Source organism: Rhipicephalus microplus, chromosome 9, assembly GCF_043290135.1.
Source record: "Rhipicephalus microplus isolate Deutch F79 chromosome 9, USDA_Rmic, whole genome shotgun sequence".
NCBI lineage: Eukaryota > Metazoa > Arthropoda > Arachnida > Ixodida > Ixodidae > Rhipicephalus > Rhipicephalus microplus.
The window spans coordinates 40,969,085-40,990,073 of record NC_134708.1 but is presented as its reverse complement, the minus strand read 5'-3'; the positions used below and the strand labels follow the sequence as shown (position 1 = coordinate 40,990,073).

General features: G+C 45.5%; 1 protein-coding gene across 1 annotated transcript; it reads left to right on the top strand.

Annotated features, from left to right (window-relative positions):
- The first annotated feature begins 220 nt into the window (after nt 1–220).
- On the top strand, nt 221–14,861 carry LOC119164987 (uncharacterized). Its single transcript, XM_037417185.2, has 6 exons — nt 221–422; nt 4,277–4,422; nt 5,496–5,579; nt 8,991–9,029; nt 10,140–10,190; nt 14,659–14,861. The coding sequence occupies exons 1-6, from the start codon at nt 359–361 to the stop codon at nt 14,686–14,688; spliced, it is 414 nt and encodes a 137-aa protein (XP_037273082.2). The 5' UTR covers nt 221–358; the 3' UTR covers nt 14,689–14,861.
- Nucleotides 14,862–20,989: the final 6,128 nt, after the last annotated feature.

The window sequence follows — 20,989 nt, the reverse complement described above, 5'->3', positions numbered from 1 at the left end:
TCGTTCAAAGCGGAACAAACAAAACATGGCCGGCATGGAACAGAAAATCAACTCGGCTCTTGTTTATTGTCTACGCTTCGTACACCCTCTGATGCAGCGCAAGGGAAGCGACATCGCGGAAGCACATTTTGTGGAACTCTCCGGATGTTTCGACGCCTTTGAGAACAGGCAGTATAAAAGCGACGAACTCCCAGTCCCTATCACTGTAGAAGCTGCCGCTGAGACAAGTGCTGCAACGGGTGCCTTTCGTAAGCGGTGTGCTCTTTCCGGCTTAAATTTAAGTTGGCAGTCAATTTATCTATTGACTGTACATTAGATAAACGGCCTGTTGCATCCGGCCTTTTCTTGGAAGAACACGATGCACCGATTCCTTGCAGTTACCCTTGTTTTGGGCTTGACGTCCATCGGGGTTGATGCCAACGGTAAGTCTCCTGAATCGCTAGTTCCTATAGCGCCTAGTTTTACTCTTTACTATAAATCTTTCAATGTTACTGACGCTATGCAAGACTATGGAACTCAGCAATGAAACATGATAAGAACACCCCTAGTGTCAGGGTAGTCGGGAAGAGAGGGTAATGCCGCATCGTACAGTCCAATCCTACAATTGACCAACTGACCAAAATCGTACAATTGGCCTGTCTGACTGTCTGAGTTGCTGTCTGTATACGAGCGGTATGTCAATGTGCCTGTGCGGCGGGCCTTGTCAGAGTAGAGATTGTGTCAGAGTAATGGGCTCAGGTAAGAGTGCAAATGTAAGACGCAGTTGCTACCTACGCTGAGGCTGCCTCCATAAAAATATGAATTTTTGTTCTCAAGGCTGACAACCCCAAGGAAGCTATATCATATCACTGATGCAGAGAATGTTCCCCCTTGTCTAAAGTCCGTTCATCGATTATTCAGAGGCATCTTTTTAACGCGATGACAATGAAGAGCTTTTGGCAGTGGCATCGTTCTTGGTTATGAGCGAAAATCGGCGTTGTCCGTGAGCGAAATAATAGAGCACCTTCGGTCTGAGGGAAAATACATCCATGCCTTTCTGGGTGGTTTACCACAGAGCGAAGCCAGTACCTGAAACTACTTCGTCATAAAAGAAAACTGTAACAACCTCGTGTAGTGGTTGGGGTCTCTTCAGCTCATGCAATATAACGTAGCAAAATCCTAGAGTTGCGCCATACGTCAAAGCAAGTGAATTACGCGACGAGTAGGTTTGGTTTAAAGTGGCTCACCCGTAACAAATCTGTCCCTGTGCAAGTGCGCATGGCACATTGAGGCTGGATAATGGGTCATTTCGAACAGGCTACTCAACAATCGACCACATTCATACTATCAATCAGGTAATAGAGAAATGCTCAGAATATAACCAATCACTATACATAGCCTTCATAGATTGCGAGAAAGCGTTTGATTCAGTAGAAATGTCAGCCGTCATGCAGACACTGCGGAATCAGGGCGTCGATGAAGCATATATAAACATCCTGGAAGAAATCTACAGGGCATCAGCTGCTACCATAGTGCATCATAAAGAAAGCAACAGAATGCCAATGAAGAAGGGTGTAAGGCAAGGGGACAGAATCTCCCCAATGCTATTTACCGCGTGCTTACAGGAGGTTTTCAGAAGCCTAGAATGGGAACAGTTAGGGATAAAAGTTAATGGAGAGTACCTTAGTAACCTGCGCTTTGCCGATGACATTGCATTGCTGAGTAACTCAGGGGACGAATTGCAACTCATGATTACGGAGCTAGACAAGGAGAGCAGAAAGGTGGGTCTTAAAATTAATCTGCAGAAAACGAAAGTAATGTACAACAACCTCGCCTCGGAAAAGAGCAGCGCCTCGAGATAGGTAATAGTGCACTTCAAGTTGTAGAAGACTATGTCTACTTAGGGCAGGTAATAACCGCGGAGCCGAAGCACGAGATTGAAGTAACTAGAAGAATAAGAATGGGGTGGAGCACATTTGGCAAGCACTCTCAAATTATGACAGGTAGATTGCCACTATTCCTCAGGAGAAAGGTATATAACAACTGTATCTTGCCGGTACTTAGCTACGGAGCAGAAACCTGGATACTTACAAAGAGGGTTCAGCTTAAATTGAGGATGACGCAGCGAGCAATGGAAAGAAAAATTGTAGGTGTAAGAGACAAGAAGAGAGCAGAGTGGATTAGGGAACAAACGGGGGTTAAGGATATCATAGCTCAAATCATTGAACGCGGAGAGGGGTATACTCGCGGACAAGATTTAAGAATTTTGGCAGCTAGGGGTGTGATCTATCCCAGTTGAAAATTTCGGCAAGCTCTTTTGGAATCTGATAATATAACTTGAGAACTGTCGTGTGATGTAGCCACAGCTATGGCCACCTCTTCAGCATGGGTAGCATTGGTTGCGCGGAAAGACAGACCATTTACCTGCCTGTCTTGGTGGACCACGGCGGCCGTATACCAACCCCCGCAGTAAGGGCCGGCGATGTCCGTGTAAAATACGTTTTGTTTAGAGCCGAATCGGCGCCGGAGAGCAAGAGTGTGCGCCTCTCGACAGCCAGCATGCGACTCACGGAACTAATTGGGGGGAGAGGTCGAACATGAATCACGTATTTCCAATGTTCGGGCACTCGTACCCGCTCCTCTGTGTGGAATTCATGCTGAATGTGTAGGCGATCTAGAAGTCGTCTGCCTGACGGGGTCTGCGCCAGACGTGTGTATTGATTTGTTAGGTGAGCCTCCCGGATCTACCGATAGGTGTTTACCACTCCCAACGCAAGAAGTTTTGCATTAGAAGTAGTGATCGGGAGATCTAGGGCTCTCGTGACAATTTTGCGAAGGACCTTGTGACCTCCAAGGAATCTTCATAGTGCTTCCGTAAGTGCATGTATCGAGTCGCATACAAGATGCGACTAGTGACAAAAGCATGTGCGAGACGAAGCTCATCTTTGCTTTTGAGACCTCCCCGCTTGTTGGAGACTCGGCGGACCATGCGGCCCACCTGTTCTCCAAACTTGCGCAGCTTGTGAAGTGTTGTCTCGACCCTGCGGTGTTTGTGAATGTGGAGTCCAAGGACACGGATCTCCTGTGCCCCATTAATAGGTCCACTATGCAAGGAAAGGTTAATGGACGAGGTGCACTTCACCAACGGCCGAAGGTGCACGAATTCAGACATCTGTGGGGAACACTGGAGGCCGCAGTACGCCGCATATTCGTCCACTATATGGGCTGCGGTTTGAAGGCTGTCCTCCATGCTTCCCAGGCATCCCTCTGTGACTCAGAATGATGTCGTCGGCATAAAGCGCATAGCTAAGTTGAACAGCAGAGGCGACAACACAGCGCCCTGTGGTGTGCCTCGCGTGCCCAGGGGATAGGGGCCGTATTCCTGACCTTGGATGCGAATGTACGTAGCTCTGTCAGTTAGAAAGTTCCGGATGTAGTTTAAGGTGCGCTCGCCGCAGCTGGTGGTACTTAAACTATGACGACCTCGTGCTTGACGTTATCAAAGGCTCCTTTAAGGTCAAGCGCTAGAATGATCTTGTCATTGTGGGGATGTTCTACGGGATTAAGTACTTCGTGGTGTAGTTGTAGGATTACGTCCTGCGAAGATTTCTTGGGCCTGAAGCCATACATAGAATCTGCGAAAATGGGGCGTTTTTCCAAGGAGCGAGAGACACGATCCCTGACCATAGTTTCCATTAGCCTCCCCGCACAAGAAGTAAGAGAAATGAGTGTGAGATTCTCAGTGTTAATCGGTTTTTCTGGCTTTGGAATAAAGGTTACTAGAGACGTTTTCCAGTCTAGTGGGAGGGGCGTTTGTCCGAACCAGATCGCATTAACCATAGGAATGATGGGGAGCGCATAGATTTAATTTTAGTACTCACAGATTCAGGTAATCTTGTAAGGTTTCCTATTCTACTGTAACTGCACAACTTTTAAAATGATTCTAGCGTTTCTAGGCAAAGGAAGGTGACACATCTTTTTCCGACACATGACCATCCTTAATTAAGCTTCCATAGTAAGTGAAGCTCACGACGTCGTCTACTGTGATCATTTTCGGACCTTTCATTACCCCGAAGCGTTGTCTTCGAGAGAGGTCATCACATGCGCCGAAGGAATCGTCACAAACTACGTCATTTGACCGTCTCCTATAACAGCTCCCCTCGGGAGTAGAGCTTGATCATTCTAAAGTAGCTTCTTTTGGGGCGGTCTATAGCTGAAGCAGATCACTTATCATGACTGTTGTTCATGTTATTCAGACTAGTTTTTTTTCTCAAACGATAACTATCTCGGCTCGCAGTTGATCTAATCATCGACCGACTGAAGTCTCTGGTGAGACAGCTGGTGCCCAACGACGCCATGGCACAGCAGCTCATGGACCGCATCGACAGCACGAGGGAATGTCTGCTCATGGCCAGAGACATTAACCCAGCCATTATACAGCGGGTAACCTTTACCTGTTCCGTAGTGCCCGGATAATATCTGCCGTTTGTTTTCATCACGGCTTAGCCGATCATTAGTCGTGAATGAAACTTAATGGGAGGCACTGTTGCGCGTAGACGCAGTCACTGCTTAAATACAAACAGCTTGTTCTTGCTACCATGGTGCCATTTTAAAAGGCATTCGTGACCAATGAACAGCAACGTGTTAAAGTGCAATAATTCTTTCGCACATATAAAGCATGCAATTAACCGCACAATTATTATCAGCTACTGACATCGTGCAGTTCAGATAACGTTCATGTTACAACTTCACACGCAAAGTATGCCGTGGAATAGTCTTGCCATAGAGCCTTTTCGGTGAAAGCTTTAATGTTAGTACAAGTAAGAGAAAAATGTAGGTGCTTGTTTGCGTAACGAAAAAACACCTAACAGGCTTAGCTTCTCATAAATTTATTTTCATGCAGGCAAGTTTAAAAACAAACCCCATGATACTGGTGGATATAGTTGAGGAACATGAAAATGGTAATTTTAGTGCACTTGTGGCTCGGCCCTGGCGGCCGTTGTAGGTAAACAAACACATTTCTTTTTACCTTTTTTCGCCATGGGAGGCGCCAAAAAGGAGAGCATAAACCGAAGCAACGTGCGGTAAGTGGCTACTAGGCGTGCACGAGTGTTTTTAGAGGGCAGGAGCAAAGGCCGGATGGTACGACGGACATCGGTCCCGGGGTAGAATAGTGTTGGAGTTCAATATGTCATCGGTACGTTTCAGTGGCTGCTAACTGGGGGCAGGGCTCTACAGTCAGCGGTGACAGTGGACGCCTGTATGCCCCTGTCAAGAAGCAGTTGCAATCTATCAAATTGACCCGCACTGAAAAATAGCTCGCAAGCCATCAGTGTGCTCTGATGCCGATTATTACTCACGCAGTTTCTGGGTACATTTAAGCTCCCAGATAGCTTAACCATTCAAATAAGAGTGATTGTTGACACAGAAAGCACTACTTTCCTGTGGGGAAACCCCACTGTGGGTGTTTAAAAATGCGCCTTTATTGCAGTCTGATTCAATTTTATTTCTTCCAGTTCACGGATGGAATCATTCCAACGGCAACGGAATGCGCCGCCAGGGCCATAGGCGTTCCCGATCGCACCAACAGAACCAACGTGGTGAGTTCAGAATGGAAAGCACTGTCCTCAGTATTCAATTTTTTTGCCAAAAAAGTACCCATTTGAATATGAATGACTTTTCGCGTGGATCATACGTTGGAGTTGAAAGCAGGTTGACTTGATGGGCGAGCTGGTTCATTCTTACCGTAGCTTATGGCGCGAAAAAAAAAACGAGAGAAAGACAAGCGCAAGTCCTTTCATGTTTTTTTTTCGCGCCATAAGGTACGTTAAGGAGATGAAAGCCCAGCTTTAGCCATGTTACTTTGTTGGGAGCAACCGATAGTAGAATTCATCTGTTAGAATCCAATTAACGCTGCGGGAACTTGCGTCGGCCATAAGTTGTCTCCGTCGACGCTGTGCTCCTGGACTTGACGGAATTACAAAATAATTGATCTCAAATGCGCCTGCGGAAGTCAAGAGCAGGCTTCTGATGCATTTCAACTTATGTTCGGCAGTCGAGGAAAATTCCTCAAACCTGGAAAACGGCCTGGGTCGTGCCAGTGCTGAAGCCAGGTAAAGACAGAACAGAATTGGCATCATACAGACCAGTATCACTAGCTTCGTGCGTAGTGAAGCTGATGGAGAAGCTGGTCTGTGTTCGGCTGACATGTTGGATGAGAATCACAAGGCCCTTCCAGAATGTATGACTGGGTTTCGGCAACGGTTGAGTGCACAGGACAACATCTTGTACTTGGTGAGTCAAATAGAACACCAACGAGCATACCGCTTTTCAACTCTGGCAATATTTCTGGACGTTTCAAAAGCGTACGCCTACGTGGTCCAAGGTGCGATAATTTGTGGTCTTGCGTCTATGGGAATAACGGGACACCTTTTACGCTTTGTTCAGGCGTTTTTTAGTGATCGCTCGATGCAGGTGAAGTTAGGGACAGTACTCAGTGGCTCAAGGAAAATCACCAGAGGAACGCCACAAAGCAGTTTCCTGTCTCCAATGTTGTTCAATATGGCCATGGCTGGTTTACCTAATGCTCTCAAGACTGCGAGCAAGGCAGTACAAATATCAATTTATGCCGACGACATATACATCTGGCTGTCTGGATATCAGCATATGCGATTGGAAATGATTGGCCAAAGAGTTATATTCTCCGCACAAACCTATCTTGAATCTATTGGAGTAACATTCTCACCTGAAAAGGCTCAATTCATGCTATTCCCAGGTATGCGAAGACGAGAAACAAGGATGAAAATATTACTTTCTGATGCATCAATTAAACAAGGTAAATACATGAGATTCCTTGGAGTCACACTAGACACAAGTATGAATTGGTGGCGGGCAGTAGATAAGACAGTGTCATCACTGTCACCCAGTGTAAACATTCTTCGAAGGATAGCAGGAATAAGCTGGGGGAGCCACCCAACATCAATGATAAAGTTACACGCGGCAGTAATTGTCAATCGTGTGCTGTTCCAATTGCTTCTGACCTCTCCGAGTGAATCACGGTACGAACGGCTGGAAAAACTTCATCGTAAAGGCCTCGGAGTCGCTTTGGGAGTGCCAAGTTTGCAGCGAGCATAAAGTTGATTCATGGAGCTCGTCTTCCGCCATTACGTCTTTTCGCCTCTCAACAACTGCTGACACAGCTTTGCCAACTTGGCGGATCAAGCCCAGGACGAGCACTACTCAGACGCCTTCGGTGATGCACGGAATCGTGAGCTTTCGTGGCCCTCAACACCCTTCGCCCTCTTGGCATCTATTTCCCCAAACAAAGACAATTTCGACACGACCTACCTTGGTCACATGAGGATGTCAACTGTCAAGTGACGATCCCACGTATGCACAGCAAGTGTTCCACACCCACAGCATAAGTGCGTTCTTTTGTACTTGAATATATTGAAGAAAAGTAAGCTGATTATGTGAAAATTTTCACCGATGCATCAGTCGAGACAGTGCGCGGAGCAAGCGCTGCAGCGTTTGTGATCCCGTCTCTGAAGGCGTCCTGGGCAGCGTGACTCGAGTGCGTGGTTTCATCGACAGCATGTGAAAACTTGTCAATTCAGGCAACCCTGAAGAAACTGAAGTTTTCTAGGCAGCAACAAGTCGTGCCGTTTTCGGACAGTAAGGCCGCTTTGCAGCGGCTAAAACATAGACTGGCTTTGGATTGATGCACTCAAAGATCACTTCGAATCCTTAATTACCTGCATGGCATTGGTATAAACATTACGTTTCAATGTATTCCATCACATGTGGGTATAGCGGGAAATGAGGCGGCTGACAGACTATAGCCCGCAGTGCTTTCGAGCTTACATCAACGACGAAGGCTCCCAATGACAATCAGCGTATCTTACGAGAAGCTGTCAATGAGCATTTTCACTCGTTATGGCTGACGCCTCTCCAGCAATGTGTGACAAAAGGGCTATCAAGGGAAGAGGCCTGCTTGCTTCATCGCATCCGAACGGGATCAGCCCGTACACCAGCATGGCTCCACAAGATCAGACTCTGCGCAACGCCCTTGGGCCCGAAGTGCAAGAAAAACGGTGATATGGAACACTATTTGCTCAAGTGTCGTGAGCTTAAGAAGGAACGACAAGGTATATTTGAGGAACTGCAATGGTTAGGCTCGCTATGTGGCAGCGTGACTAATATTGTGTTTCCGCGTGGTCCCACAATCTTCAGGAAACAGGTGTGGCGACTTCTCTTGAAATTTTTGGATGCTACAGATCTCGCATGTGACTGGTGATAAGTGACAATTATGTTTGGCGTATAGTGCAGCGAGTTGAGTACCAGCACAATACTATACGTGGAATAGCACAAAGGCCGCCGTCGTATGCAGGCTTATGTCGCGCAATGCACATTTTTTATTTTAAAAGCCTACTCTTGCTTAGTTAAAAAAACAAAGAAAATTAGCCGCAAATAACAAAGAGAAAACTGGGCGGGACAATCACCTGCAAATTATGCAAGGCTAAATCCGCCAGCTACCTACAACATCCTTAACCTTAACCTTGAATCCAATATGACACTGGTCAGAGGCGAAAACAAAACAAATGAGAGGAAAGCGATTATCAATAAAATGTGCATTGTAGTGACTGATTGATTGACTGATTGATTAATTGATCAATAGGTATCTACAGCATCAAGAAAGCAGCTTTATAGCTAAAATCCACGTTGTGTACACACTAACATATGTTAATGTGTCACCATAATTTGAAAGCATGTACTTCCTGAATAAATTAACACCGCTTCACCCTGTACGAAGGTACTTAGTGTAGGAACTCAGTACACGCTATTTTCTGTGTTCAGAACGAGCTTAAGCGCCTGCACTGAGCAAGTATTATAGACAAAGACGTTGTCTTAGATGCACCCACAGCGAGCAATAACGTAGTGCTGCAACACTTTGTAGGTTTCCACTTAGTATTTATTTGCACTTTGTGAGTTTACGCCTTGAACTTTTGCAGTTGAGAACTTGCTTTCAAGAGAGAGCCGACAGATTCAAGGTAAGTACGCTGTTCTCCTTTCCTTACGTTTAGATTGTTATAAGTGATTGTGGAATAACATTTCTACAGTAGTATTTTGTAACGTTCTACTTTAGTCAGTTGGTTCCTTGGTGATCTGAGACAATTTTATGACAACACCTATCGAATACATACGCTACTACTAGTAACACAACAGAACATGTCCGTATCCAATTCACAAATTAGAGTTTCATGGTGAGAAAATGAAGTAGTCCCTGCACCCTTACTCACATTAGGGTAAGTACCTGGAACTTCGAATCTTTACTTGTCCAATTTTAATAAACATGCGAGAAAATCGATCCAAGAATAACTGAGCTGTATTAAGCGATCGCTCATTCACTTTGCTTGACCAGTAATCAGTCGCCAGCGATTCATTACATTTGAGAAGAAAGCTACTATAGTGAGGTACATTAATTTCTGTAACCTATTAAAGTCAGGCAGTTGCACACACCAATACTCTGTCGAGAAGAAAATCAACATACTATTTTACGAAATAAAATTATGAAATTTCATGCTCTAGAAGGAGGGAGGAAGTACAGAGAGGTTACACGCGCTCAAAAAATGTTCTACATTATGGGTCCTGGGAAGAGGGGGGGGGGGGGGGGGGGAATGACACTGTGGATTTATTTTCTACCATCAAGTGTCCACTAATACAATGTTTCTTCTAGCCTTTCTAGAAGAAAATACTTGAAACATCCAGTAATCGATAAACGTTTACGCATTTAACTACCACCTGAAAGTGGTCCCCACATTCGGGAGCACACCCGCGACTTTCCGCACAGCAGTAGCGCAAGTGCTTTGGAACATTCTTCCTGAAGTGGACAGCACCATGGGTGCTACTTTTTCGAGAACCATTATGGTGTTTTACCAGGTAATAATAAGCCCAACACAAAGTTCTTATAGTATCCCATCTTCACCTGCCGGACTAAACGCCATTTAAGAGATTGCTTCATAACAACATATAGCTCAAACATCGCGATAGGCCCCGAACGGAGTGATTCTATACTCACGAAGAACGTTTCATAAATAGCATGTTTCAACGACTACACCTCCTCCACTTTATTAAAACGAAACTTTGTCGTTCTTCTACAGGCATCCAGCGGTATGACACCCGATGAGATTACTATGTTTGACAACGCAGGGGTGAGTATCTGAAAAACAGCGCTGGTGAGCAAATGCGTATTTTACTTCAATGCAGAAAATTGTATAAAGAACTGCACGCGCGAACATATAGGAACCTATAATACATATGTCAGACAAATATGCACATAGTTTCTCAGGTAAACGCCACTACTCCTGCTTGTCCGAAATATGCAGAAGTCTGTCACTAAAGGGAAGGCCATCGATGTGGGCATGTCCCGATTTCACTTTCTTGCAGAAGTATTGTGACTTAGAAATCCGTAAGAGTGCTGGTGGTTGACAGTGCTCACTCCTTTTGACAAGCTAGTGTCGTGCACGTCCGAAGCTTCCACAATCATTTGCAGTTTACGGGAAAACCATATCAAAGGTGTTCATTCAAGTGTCCATTTTAAAAGTATTTGAGGAACACGAAAAGCAAATAACAATTTAGTTGCATTAAATGTCCCTTATGAACGTCTAAAACTTGAATATTATCGACAGCGGTGCTGCACAATCAAAAAATTAAGGTGAATGTACGACATCATATATGCGCCTTGAGTGCAACATTTTAGAATGATCCCGGTGACGTAAAGAGTCTCGATAACAATTATTAACTAGTACTCGTACAATTTAAAATAAGAAATAACATTTAGTGCATTACAAGACGCAGTAAAATACTGCTTGTTCGTTTCCCTTTGCTTCATGAAAAAAAAAAAAGAACTGGCGTTCACACGGCGAACGACGCGGGTGGTTCCAAAGTCCCGTTTTACCTGGGCTGCGCTTCGCTCAGGTGGTCGCGTTACAGTGCCAGTTATAGCTTGTTTAGTCGCACCTCAAGGCTAGTTTGATTATCGCATACTGCGGCGCGGGCTTTGCTGGCTCACGAAACTCGCTCTAACTGCATATTTAGAAAAAAAGTGATGTCCTTGTGATATTCGCTGCATCAACGAAATTAAAAACATTCCTATGGGTGTTATGAAGGGAAATCCTACACTCGAAGTGTCAAAACGTTTAAGTGCTGCTCTTCGGCGAAGGTAAGATGAATAACAAGAAACTTTACTCGAGTGCTCACTTCATATACGAATGGTCGATTGAGAAATCAACTGTTGCGTGAGGAAGTTGTGCAACGCATCCTTCAAGATATTCATTTCTCTAGCACTGTTTACTCGATCTTTTTTGGGGAGCCGCATAATAAAATAAAGGATTATGTCACTGTTTTAAAAAGGAAAGCTCTTTCGAGAGCAAAGACTACATACCATTTTCGTGGATCTTTCCATGAAGTGTCAATCGCCGCGCCTCAGAGCCCAATGAGTGAACAGGCGCCTTCCACACGACTCCTAGCACGGTATGAACGTTGGTCCGACGCGGATCGCACGGGTGAACGCAGCGTGCACAGATTTTATCGTGCCGCATTTCGGTGGCACGGTGCTCCGGTGGCGTAGAAAGACGCACACCGAACGGCACCAGCCCAAATTCGCACACGTACACGCAGTTTTAACGAAAAACATTAGCACGTACTCGGCTGCTGACCCGCGGGTCGCGGGATCGAATCCCGACTGCGGCGGTTGCATTTCCGATGGAGCCGGAAATGATGTAGGCTCGTGTGCTCAGATTTGGGTGCACGCTAAAGAACCCCAGGTGGGCGAAATTTCCGGAGCCCTCCACTACGGCACCTCTCATAATCATACGGTGGTTTTGGGACGTTGAAACCCTACATATCAATCAAATCGAAAAACAAGACTAAAATTTCTTTATCTTCTCAAGAATAACAAATTGTCAATGAGACCAGAACAATACATCCAACCACTCTCCGCTCGCAGAACAAGACACCGGCATGCCGACTCTCTAACGCCCTTCAATGCTAGAACTAACATTTTCAAATTCTCCTTTTTCCCGCGCACTGTAACCGAATGGAATCAATTACCAGCATTATTCATAAATAGCATTGACTCAATTGAACATATTGTATCTTGACCTGTATTGTTAAAGTGTTAAAATGTCTTTCTTATTCATTGTTTGAGTTATGTCCTTATTCTTCGCGCTTTTTATGTTCTTGATCTTCTGTTGTCCTTATTACGAGCTTTGTAAATACGTCCCTCCTGCTTGGGCCCTTCACTGGGCCTGCAGTATTATGTAAATAAAAAAAATAAAAATAAAATAATTAGCACAAGTGAGTGGTGGCCGGAGCCGTAAAATTGCGACACGCGGCGCTGTTAACGGGCACAGCGATAGCGAAATTGCCTTGGATCGCCAGGCAGATTCCATTTCCCAAACAGGGCTAGCTGGCGGATTGCCCATGCGGAAGCCCATAACTTAAGAAAACGCTTGTTCATTTCTTACCGGTACGAACACGATATCCTGGTTTTGTTTTTATCGGCGATATCTGTATATGGCTAGAAGGAACGGAAATCCGTTCGGCAGCGGTGTCATGTGCGCTCTCTATTGGCTGTGTTATCAGCTACGTCGTTCCCAAGCGCGCGCGCCACGTTGAGTGACGTCATCGCAGCCGTGGCGCCGGGTTAGACGCTTGCAACAACGCGGTGTGGCGGCGTCGGAGTGTGTTCGCGGGGGTGAACGCCACTTTCGATTGATTGATTGATATGTGGGGTTTAACGTCCCAAAACCACTATATGATTATGAGAGACGCCGTAGTGGAGGGCTCCGGAAATTTAGACCACCTGGGGTTCTTTAACGTGCACCCAAATCTGAGCACACGGGCCTACAACATTTCCGCCTCCATCGGAAATGCAGCCGCCGCAGCCGGGATTCGAACCCGCACCCTGCGGGTCAGCAGCCGAGTACCTTAGCCACTAGACCACCGCGGCGGGGCGAACGCCACTTTCGGCAGGAGTTTCTCTAGCGGCCCACTGGCTTCAGCTGCGACGTCTGTGACCACCAGTGGTTCGAGAACAACCACCTTGATTAACGCAATGCGAAACGCATTTAATCGCTCACAACCTTTCTCCGTAGCTGTTACCTATGCGAGACACAATATCCGGCATGTGAAGTAAACATTGTGGTAAACCCGAGTGAAAGGTGTGTCTCATCTCATTAAGAAGCAGGAACATGTAACCAGTAATTGTGAAACGCTTCAGTGCCACGTCGGCTTGAACCAAGTGCTCAACATTGGGGCCCGAACTAAAACGTTTTAGCTTGGGCTTGTCAACCATTTGTACGGAGTGCTTGGGCGGTGATTTTTTTCGCTGAGCTTGCGAGCAGCCGTATGATTATTGCGCTGGCCCGGAAAAAAAAAGCTGCTTGCCCCGCCGCGGTGGTCTAGTGGCTGAGGTACTCGGCAGCTGACCCGCAGATCGCGGGATCCCGGCAGTGGCAGCTGCATTTTCGATGGAGACGAAAATGCTGTAGGCCCATGCGCTCATATTTGGGTGACGTTAAAGAACCCCGTCTGGTCGAAATTTTTGGAGCCCTCCACTAAGGCGTCTTTCATAATCATATGGTGGTTTCTAGACGTTAAACCCCACATAACAATCAATCAATTATTCAATCAATGAAGAAAATGCTGCTTGTTGGAGTAATTTCCTCGGCCACCCCTGCTTCGGAAAATGAAATGTGCTAGGCAATCTCGATATCGGCGCCCTCACGGAAAAAAAAAAACGCAGTGTCGCATGTCGCTATCTCGCCGATCCGGCTACCAGTCACTTGCGCCAGTCTTTTTTCCGTTTATACTGAGACGGCCGCATCACAGCACTAACGGCCGGATTGCATGCAGCTTCTAGACTATATACAGCAGTGTCCATGTATCACGCGCTACGACGAAAATTATCGCGTTATAATGCAAACAGTGGTAGCCAGTGAAACAAACAAGCATAACAAGAAGTATCATCGCGTGCGTTTTCAGTGGAGGGGCAATGTTGCCAGCCGATGGAAGATTCTGGAAGCACTATGCGAACCACTAAAACGACATTTTTCTCTCAAACTAAACACTTGCTTGGCACGGAACAAGAACCGTGACGTTTATGGAGTGGTATTAAAAGTCCACGCTCAGTTGTATTTTCCCTTCAATTCCCTTTTCATACTGGAAGCTGCTGTACAATCTATAGGAGAGATTGAGTATGAGCTTCATCGTGGTGTAGCCGCTAATGAGCATGTTTTGCTTAAAGATAGAGAAATAGAGGAAGACAAGGGCAAAGGCAGTGCATGGAGGGTAACCAGGTTGCATCTTATTGGCTACCAAAATATTTTGTAAATTTTTTTTCTAGCATTTCCAGCAACGTGTCCATCGAGAGCATCGACAAACAATGCACTACAGAAGTGGCATATATTGCATGAATAATTTGGCAGAACCCACCGAATGTTTTCGTTCGGCCAGACCTTTGCAGAACGCATATGCAGACATGTTACATTTTGCCTAACCAGGTAACGACACACCAGGCTTTGATGCGAAATTCCTGTGTAGTTGGAAGGACGACCAAATTCAGTACTAACGGAAGCATAATGTCACCCATAACTTTTATTTTTTTTTTTCACGCAGCGCTGCCTTCAAGACAGAGTCCAAATGTGACGCTGACGTGCGTGGAATGCTGGACAACTTCACTACGTGCAGTCTGTAGTTAGTATACACATTCACAGCTCAACTTTGATTCAGCTGTAGCCAATGAATAAAACAAATCGTGATAAACGAACAATAAAATATCGATGTTGTGAACAGCTTCAGAATAAATGAATGAACACAAAGTCTGCGCTTGGAGCACCATTATATACGTACGAGGAACTATTTGTCTCGGATTCCACTGAACATAATTTAATTCAAGTACGAGATACAGAAACGAGCAAGACGTTTGCTGATCACTATCCCACGTGTTCCCATGACAGCATGGTCTTAACTTTGGACCCACACTGTGCATTATTGTAAACTTTCCAGCATGTTTCTTGAAAACGACCTTTTACTATTCATGGATCCACCCGACAACTACGTAGTTGACCAACGAAGCACGATAGTAGCTCAGACGGTGCCTTCAATGTAAAACGAACAAAAGAAACGCAATGCGTACATCTATATAACATCTCCTAGGTCCACGAATTTCACTGCTAACGATGAATATGCTTTTAGTCCAAGCTTCTATGTTCAAAATTTACGATAATGCATGTGGGCATCGTAAACGGGATATGCGCCACAGACATTGGGTCAACCACACTGTTTACCACTGCCTCACTGAATATGAAGGCAACAGCTAAATAGGTCGATAAACGAGCATGGGTCACATAAATCTTTGCGGCATATTAAAACTATAATCACAAACACGTATGTGCCACAGAAATTGCGTAGATTCAACTACACTCAACGTTGACTAAAAAGGAAGGCGGCAAGAGTTCGCCTTCCAACAAATGTTGAGACCGTTACCACAGTCACACCACTGCCACTTCGTGTTTATAAAAGGTGGTGACTATACTGCAACCCAAAAGCTTATAGAACACTGGTTAATTAAGAACATTCATACAAGGTATCTCAAATACTTGCAAAACATATTAATTCAATAGCCTGATGTAGGGATGGTTGCCACCTTCGCTCCTTTATCAGCGTCCGCATAGTGGTGCAGGTTCAATTTCTTTAATGTTCTACACATCGTAATAAATTTGAGTAAACTAAGTACATATAACCGGCTTGTTGCTTATGTTTGTCTACTTGGTCCCTTACGCAACATTTCGTTTCGCTTTGTGCTTTTGGTGCTCTTGTCACAATATCTTCACCCATTGATCTCCCTGTTTTATTTGTTTATAAAGACGCAAAGAATCTTTCCCCACGTGCGATGAATAAATGCGTAGGTGAAAAGATAATCTTCCCGCTATCTAGAGCCTGTAGGCTTTTCTGAGGCACAAGGTACTTGTTTCCAACAAACGTGTGCTTAAACCTTCTGAAAAAAAGTATGAGTTATATTGACCAGTTCAAAAATTCTTTCTCAGTTTGAGTATCCTATTCTTAAATTGCATTTTAATATAAGAAAAAGTCGTATTTTGCTTAGCCTGGCCGTACAGCTTCTTTGCTGCAAAATGGAGTCGTTCCATTCGCTGTACGCAGTCTGATTCTTCGATGCGCGTCATAATTTGTTCTAGATGTTTGGGTATCAGTGTTATTATCCATCTCCACTCTATTTCGTGCTGCTGACGAGGTTAAATAAGTAGACACTGTAGAGCGGATCACCTTCGCGGCAACTACTAGAACAGTTTACTGTGTGCACGCGTGAGCACATCACAGCCGCAAATATTGGTGCATCATCCCGTACCGCCATCAAGCTCTCTTCCCACTGTTCACAGCGTAGCTTGTGTGTACGACCCTTCAGACGCCGCATGATAAAAATAAGTTTTATTTTCAATTATTCCGTGCGTTTTCCCCGGTACCATTTCGTGATGAGACATTCTGACAAATAAGCTTTTCGTTGCACTAAAGAAAACAGGTGTACAAGAATTAGTTTAGAGTCCGTTTAACCACAGGAGTGTTCAGAGCGTGAACGAAGCGTTGTGAACCAGGTTACTTCTCGATCGTATCGAATACTCCTCGTGTTATTAGTATTTAGAGTTGAACGTCACAAAAATACGCCATGGTTGTGAGGGACGCCGTAGTGGAGAACTCCGGAAATTTCGAACATCTAGTGTTCTTTTAACGTGAACTAACTTCACACAGTACACGAACCTCTACCACTTGGCCTTCATCCAAATGAGGCTACTCCGGCCGAGACTGAACACACGACGATCGGGTCAGAAGCCGGGCACCTTAACCAGCGCGCCTCACTACTCGTGGTGTCTTCAACACGCTTGTTCGTCTGTCGCAACAGTGATTGTAATTTATACTGCAGCCTCTACTGACAACGCTAGTATTGGGGAAAAAAATAGCGGGTCACGAAACGCAGTGCCGACCATTACTCGTAAGTGTTCGTAAATACGATCGAACAAAAGCAGGCGGCTATAGCGCATGCCAAAACGGCATATGTGCACTAGGTAACATACAGCTTATACGTAACACACATACAAACGAAAGTGAGGATCCCTACGTTATCCTCGTTGAACTCACCAAGTGGCACCACAGTATACCATACCTACCTCACCAAGTGGCACCACAGTATACCTTTCATATTCAAGACCACCACTGACACACGCCTAAAATCACACCTTGTTCGGGTGAACGAGTACTTGAAAAAAAACTTATGTAGTCAACGCTGACACTCACCGACTCGTCTGCCTGTCTCATAGTGGCGCCGCAGGCAAACGAAGTCTCAGAGAGTTAATTGACAAATATTTAACTTCTGTTACACGCAAAAGTATCCTGTCATAGCTCAGAGAAATTTATAGAAAATGCGTGACCGTTTCGGAGCTAAGTTGCATTCGTCTCTCTCTTTCTTTTCTTTTAATTGGATCACTTAAGGCGCGCGAGTACGTGAGAGCGCCGCTTTGCTACGTTGCCGCCAATTTATCCGCTTCTCTCAATGGGCGTCTTTCATTTTCTCATCCCTGGACCCTTAGCAAAAAATTTGCAACGATCGTGCAACGATTGCTTTCGTTCTGCTTTGATCTCCATTTCCCCGCTAGCGAACGCATTCGCGCTGAGTTGTCGATCTCGGTGGTAACGGCGATCTCGCTGTCGCGAATCGCGATGACGATACACGAAAGCAGGACAGTCTGGACGCATGCTCGGACTGCCGAATATCAGCGCAAGCGACGGTCAGTACAGTGAATTCATGCCATGACGTCACCATCGGACATGGCTCATGCACACACCGAACTTATGCGACACACATTATGTACAATCACATTATTTACAATGGACATCACATTATATACAATGCCTAATTGTTCACGTTCTACATTCTGTTCTTCATAAATTTTGCTATTTCATGGTCCATGAAATGGCGAGCCAATCGTTCCTCAAGCAGATCTAGCATGAAGTTGGCGAAGACAAGATCTCTGCACGTTCCCTTCATAGTTGTCGGCTGTTTTCCAGTTAAGGTAACGTAGAGAGTATTGCGGGCGAGGACATACCGTGACGTCATCTGCCGGAATCCATCTGTGACGTATGAAACGACATCACGTGCTACCGAGTGTGCGAAGTGTTCGACAGCTCCTGTGATTCAGGCTGTTTCGCCATGGTTCTTCTTGCTTTGAAAGCGTCGCTGTGCTTCTAGTGGCTGATAAACAATCTAGAGTGTTTGCCAACAAAACTTTTATCGAGCCAACGTGTGGTCATCGCCGCTTCGTGCACTTTCGAAGGAGTGCGTGCGCATAAAGCCACGCACGCACAACGCGAAGAGGTGCTCAGTTTTTGTTATGAAAATCATCTGCTAATCTGTAAATTTTCACATTGTGCGACCATCTTTGTTTACTGGGGCAAGCACGATAGCACGCACCTGTCTCTTTCTTTTGCGCAAAAAGTGCGCAGCCGAGAGATAACGTTTTGATCGGTGTGGAGTGCCGCGCAGGATTTGCAGCAAGACCTCGCTCTAGTTTTCGAAGCGGCATCAAGTGACCGAAAGGGAACGATGCTTTAGCATCGTTCTTCTTCGGCCACTTGATACTCTAGATAACTCTAGATGAGGATATCTTAAGTTATTTTGCCACACTAACATTACTCACAACAGCCGTGGTTTGTGTGGCCTGCTACTTTCACCAAACGCATGGCCCACAATGCTACGTGTAATCATTTGGTTCGCTGCAAGAGAATAAAAAGATATAGGTGTGAAAATGAAAGTACGCGCATGCGCACTCATCACGTCAGACGGCGCGGCTATTCAGTTTAAGAGATTGCGGTCATCGCTTGCGCGCCCTGACTTATTTTCTAGACGGGTGTACGTACTGCACAGTATCGATATCGGCCAACTGTATATGTTGAACACCTGAAGTGCCATCCTTTTCACTGCGCCTAAATGACAACCTATCCAAAGTGCACCTAAAGCTTCGTGTGGGCTTCTTGATCTGTGGTCTGGACATCCACAGGCTTTATTACGGGATGCGGAGCGTTTGTCGCTTTACGGTCCTCTTACACACCAACTCCGTGGAAATCACTGGACGTGTAACATAACCACAATAATCCCGGTGTGAAATCTGCCCCTTTTAGTGTGTGAGAACTAACGCCGACGACAGTGCACGTCGACTTCAAGCATGGTCCCAACGGAGCTGGATCGACTCGGGGCACAACTGGGTCTCTCGGAATTCTGCGCCTGGCTGCTATTTTCAACGCATTCTTGAGTGAGTGCCATTACACATCATGCCTATGATATTTACGCAGTTGACGGTTCGCTGAGCCGTAACATTTTGACTCACGCTGGCGGGCAGTTGTGTTTATATTGGTGCGCGTCTTTCAAATTCTATATAAAAAATGGAGCAACTAAGTACCCGTTACACTGCCTGAAAGGTAACGAGGGAGCTGACTGTCTTTGTTATTAGCACCAGTAACTTTGTCTTAATGCGAGCCCCAGACACATACCTTTCTGTCACGAACAACAGTAATGAAAACTGATTGACAGCATTGAAAAAAAAAAAGGTTCGAAATGCGCAATTCTCGTGTCTAAAATGACGGAGCATCGCGTTAAGATTTTCTGCAGGCGTTTACATGTCACATCGGAGCATGCGCGGCAACACTGACGCACCTTCCTTAGTTTTTTTTTTCCTGTGTATCATCGTGGATCCAACACTCACTTTGGCCATGAAAAGTGCTCTGAACAGTTTAACATAAAAACAGATAAAAATGCAAAAACACGAAGCGAACCATACAAACTTCGTATGATACGACAAAGCAAGAATGAGGTTACTGTGTAGAAGACGTCGATCTCGAAGGCTGCACTTTTCGTGTGATGTATACAGGGAAGCTATTCTCGCAGTGTAAAATTCATGGACATGTCCTATTCGGACTCCTCTGATTGGCTAAAACACGCCGCCGGTTTCTTGTCTTTCCTTCGCAACGTTATTTTGACGCCTCACAGCTTTCACGAATCTCCACTCAAACTAGAAAGACGGAATGTGATTTGAAACAAAAAAAAAATGCTGCCATTAGAGATCCGCTTTTAAACGCACATCTCTGAGACCGTGCATGAACTCTAATCACGTTAGCTCTTGAATTAGGTTAACACGGCCAACCACTTGACAACCCTGAAATGTCTGTATGCATTGAAAGCATCGCTCTTCAAGCATCTCAACGCATTGATATGCCGAGCAGACTTGTCAAGTTTGTTTATTTGTCTTGTACTCTGCATTTCGGCCCACTTAGTTTTGTTTCATGTAGGAAATGTGTTGGTGGCCTTATTTATCCATTTCTTTATTTACACGTACAGCAGCTCTAATTGCGCTAAGCCAGGCACCACGTCTCTGCGCCGATGCGGTTAAGCTAGCCATGACGTCATGACTCGTCCCTTTTTTACGCAACTGAACGCGCTCTGGCGAATCGGACATGTCGATGAATCGGACACCGTGAGAATAGCTCCCCAGCTTACAGCGTTGACGGCCAAAACAGTTATCATAGTCGCGGCGATAAACAAAGGCAGAAAATGCAAGGAACGAACATAATTGTAACTGCGCATGCTCATATGTGGCCTGTTTCGAACAATAGACGTTGTTTTTCTTGTTCTCGACAAAGGCGACGTGTCGACGCTCTATAAATAGTCGCCGAATCCCGAAGGTGGTCCCTCCGCAAACGGCAATTTTTAGGCCTTCCCAAGTGCACACACGTTACTGTTGATAGTGTCTGAAGAACTTGTGAATGCAGGGAGTAGTGCTCGCTCTACCGATGGAGACCACACCAACGCCTGTACGTGTCGTAGCACAGGCCTCCGCCCGACGCTTTGCCTGTCGGCGATGCCGAGGAATGGGAATGGCGAAGG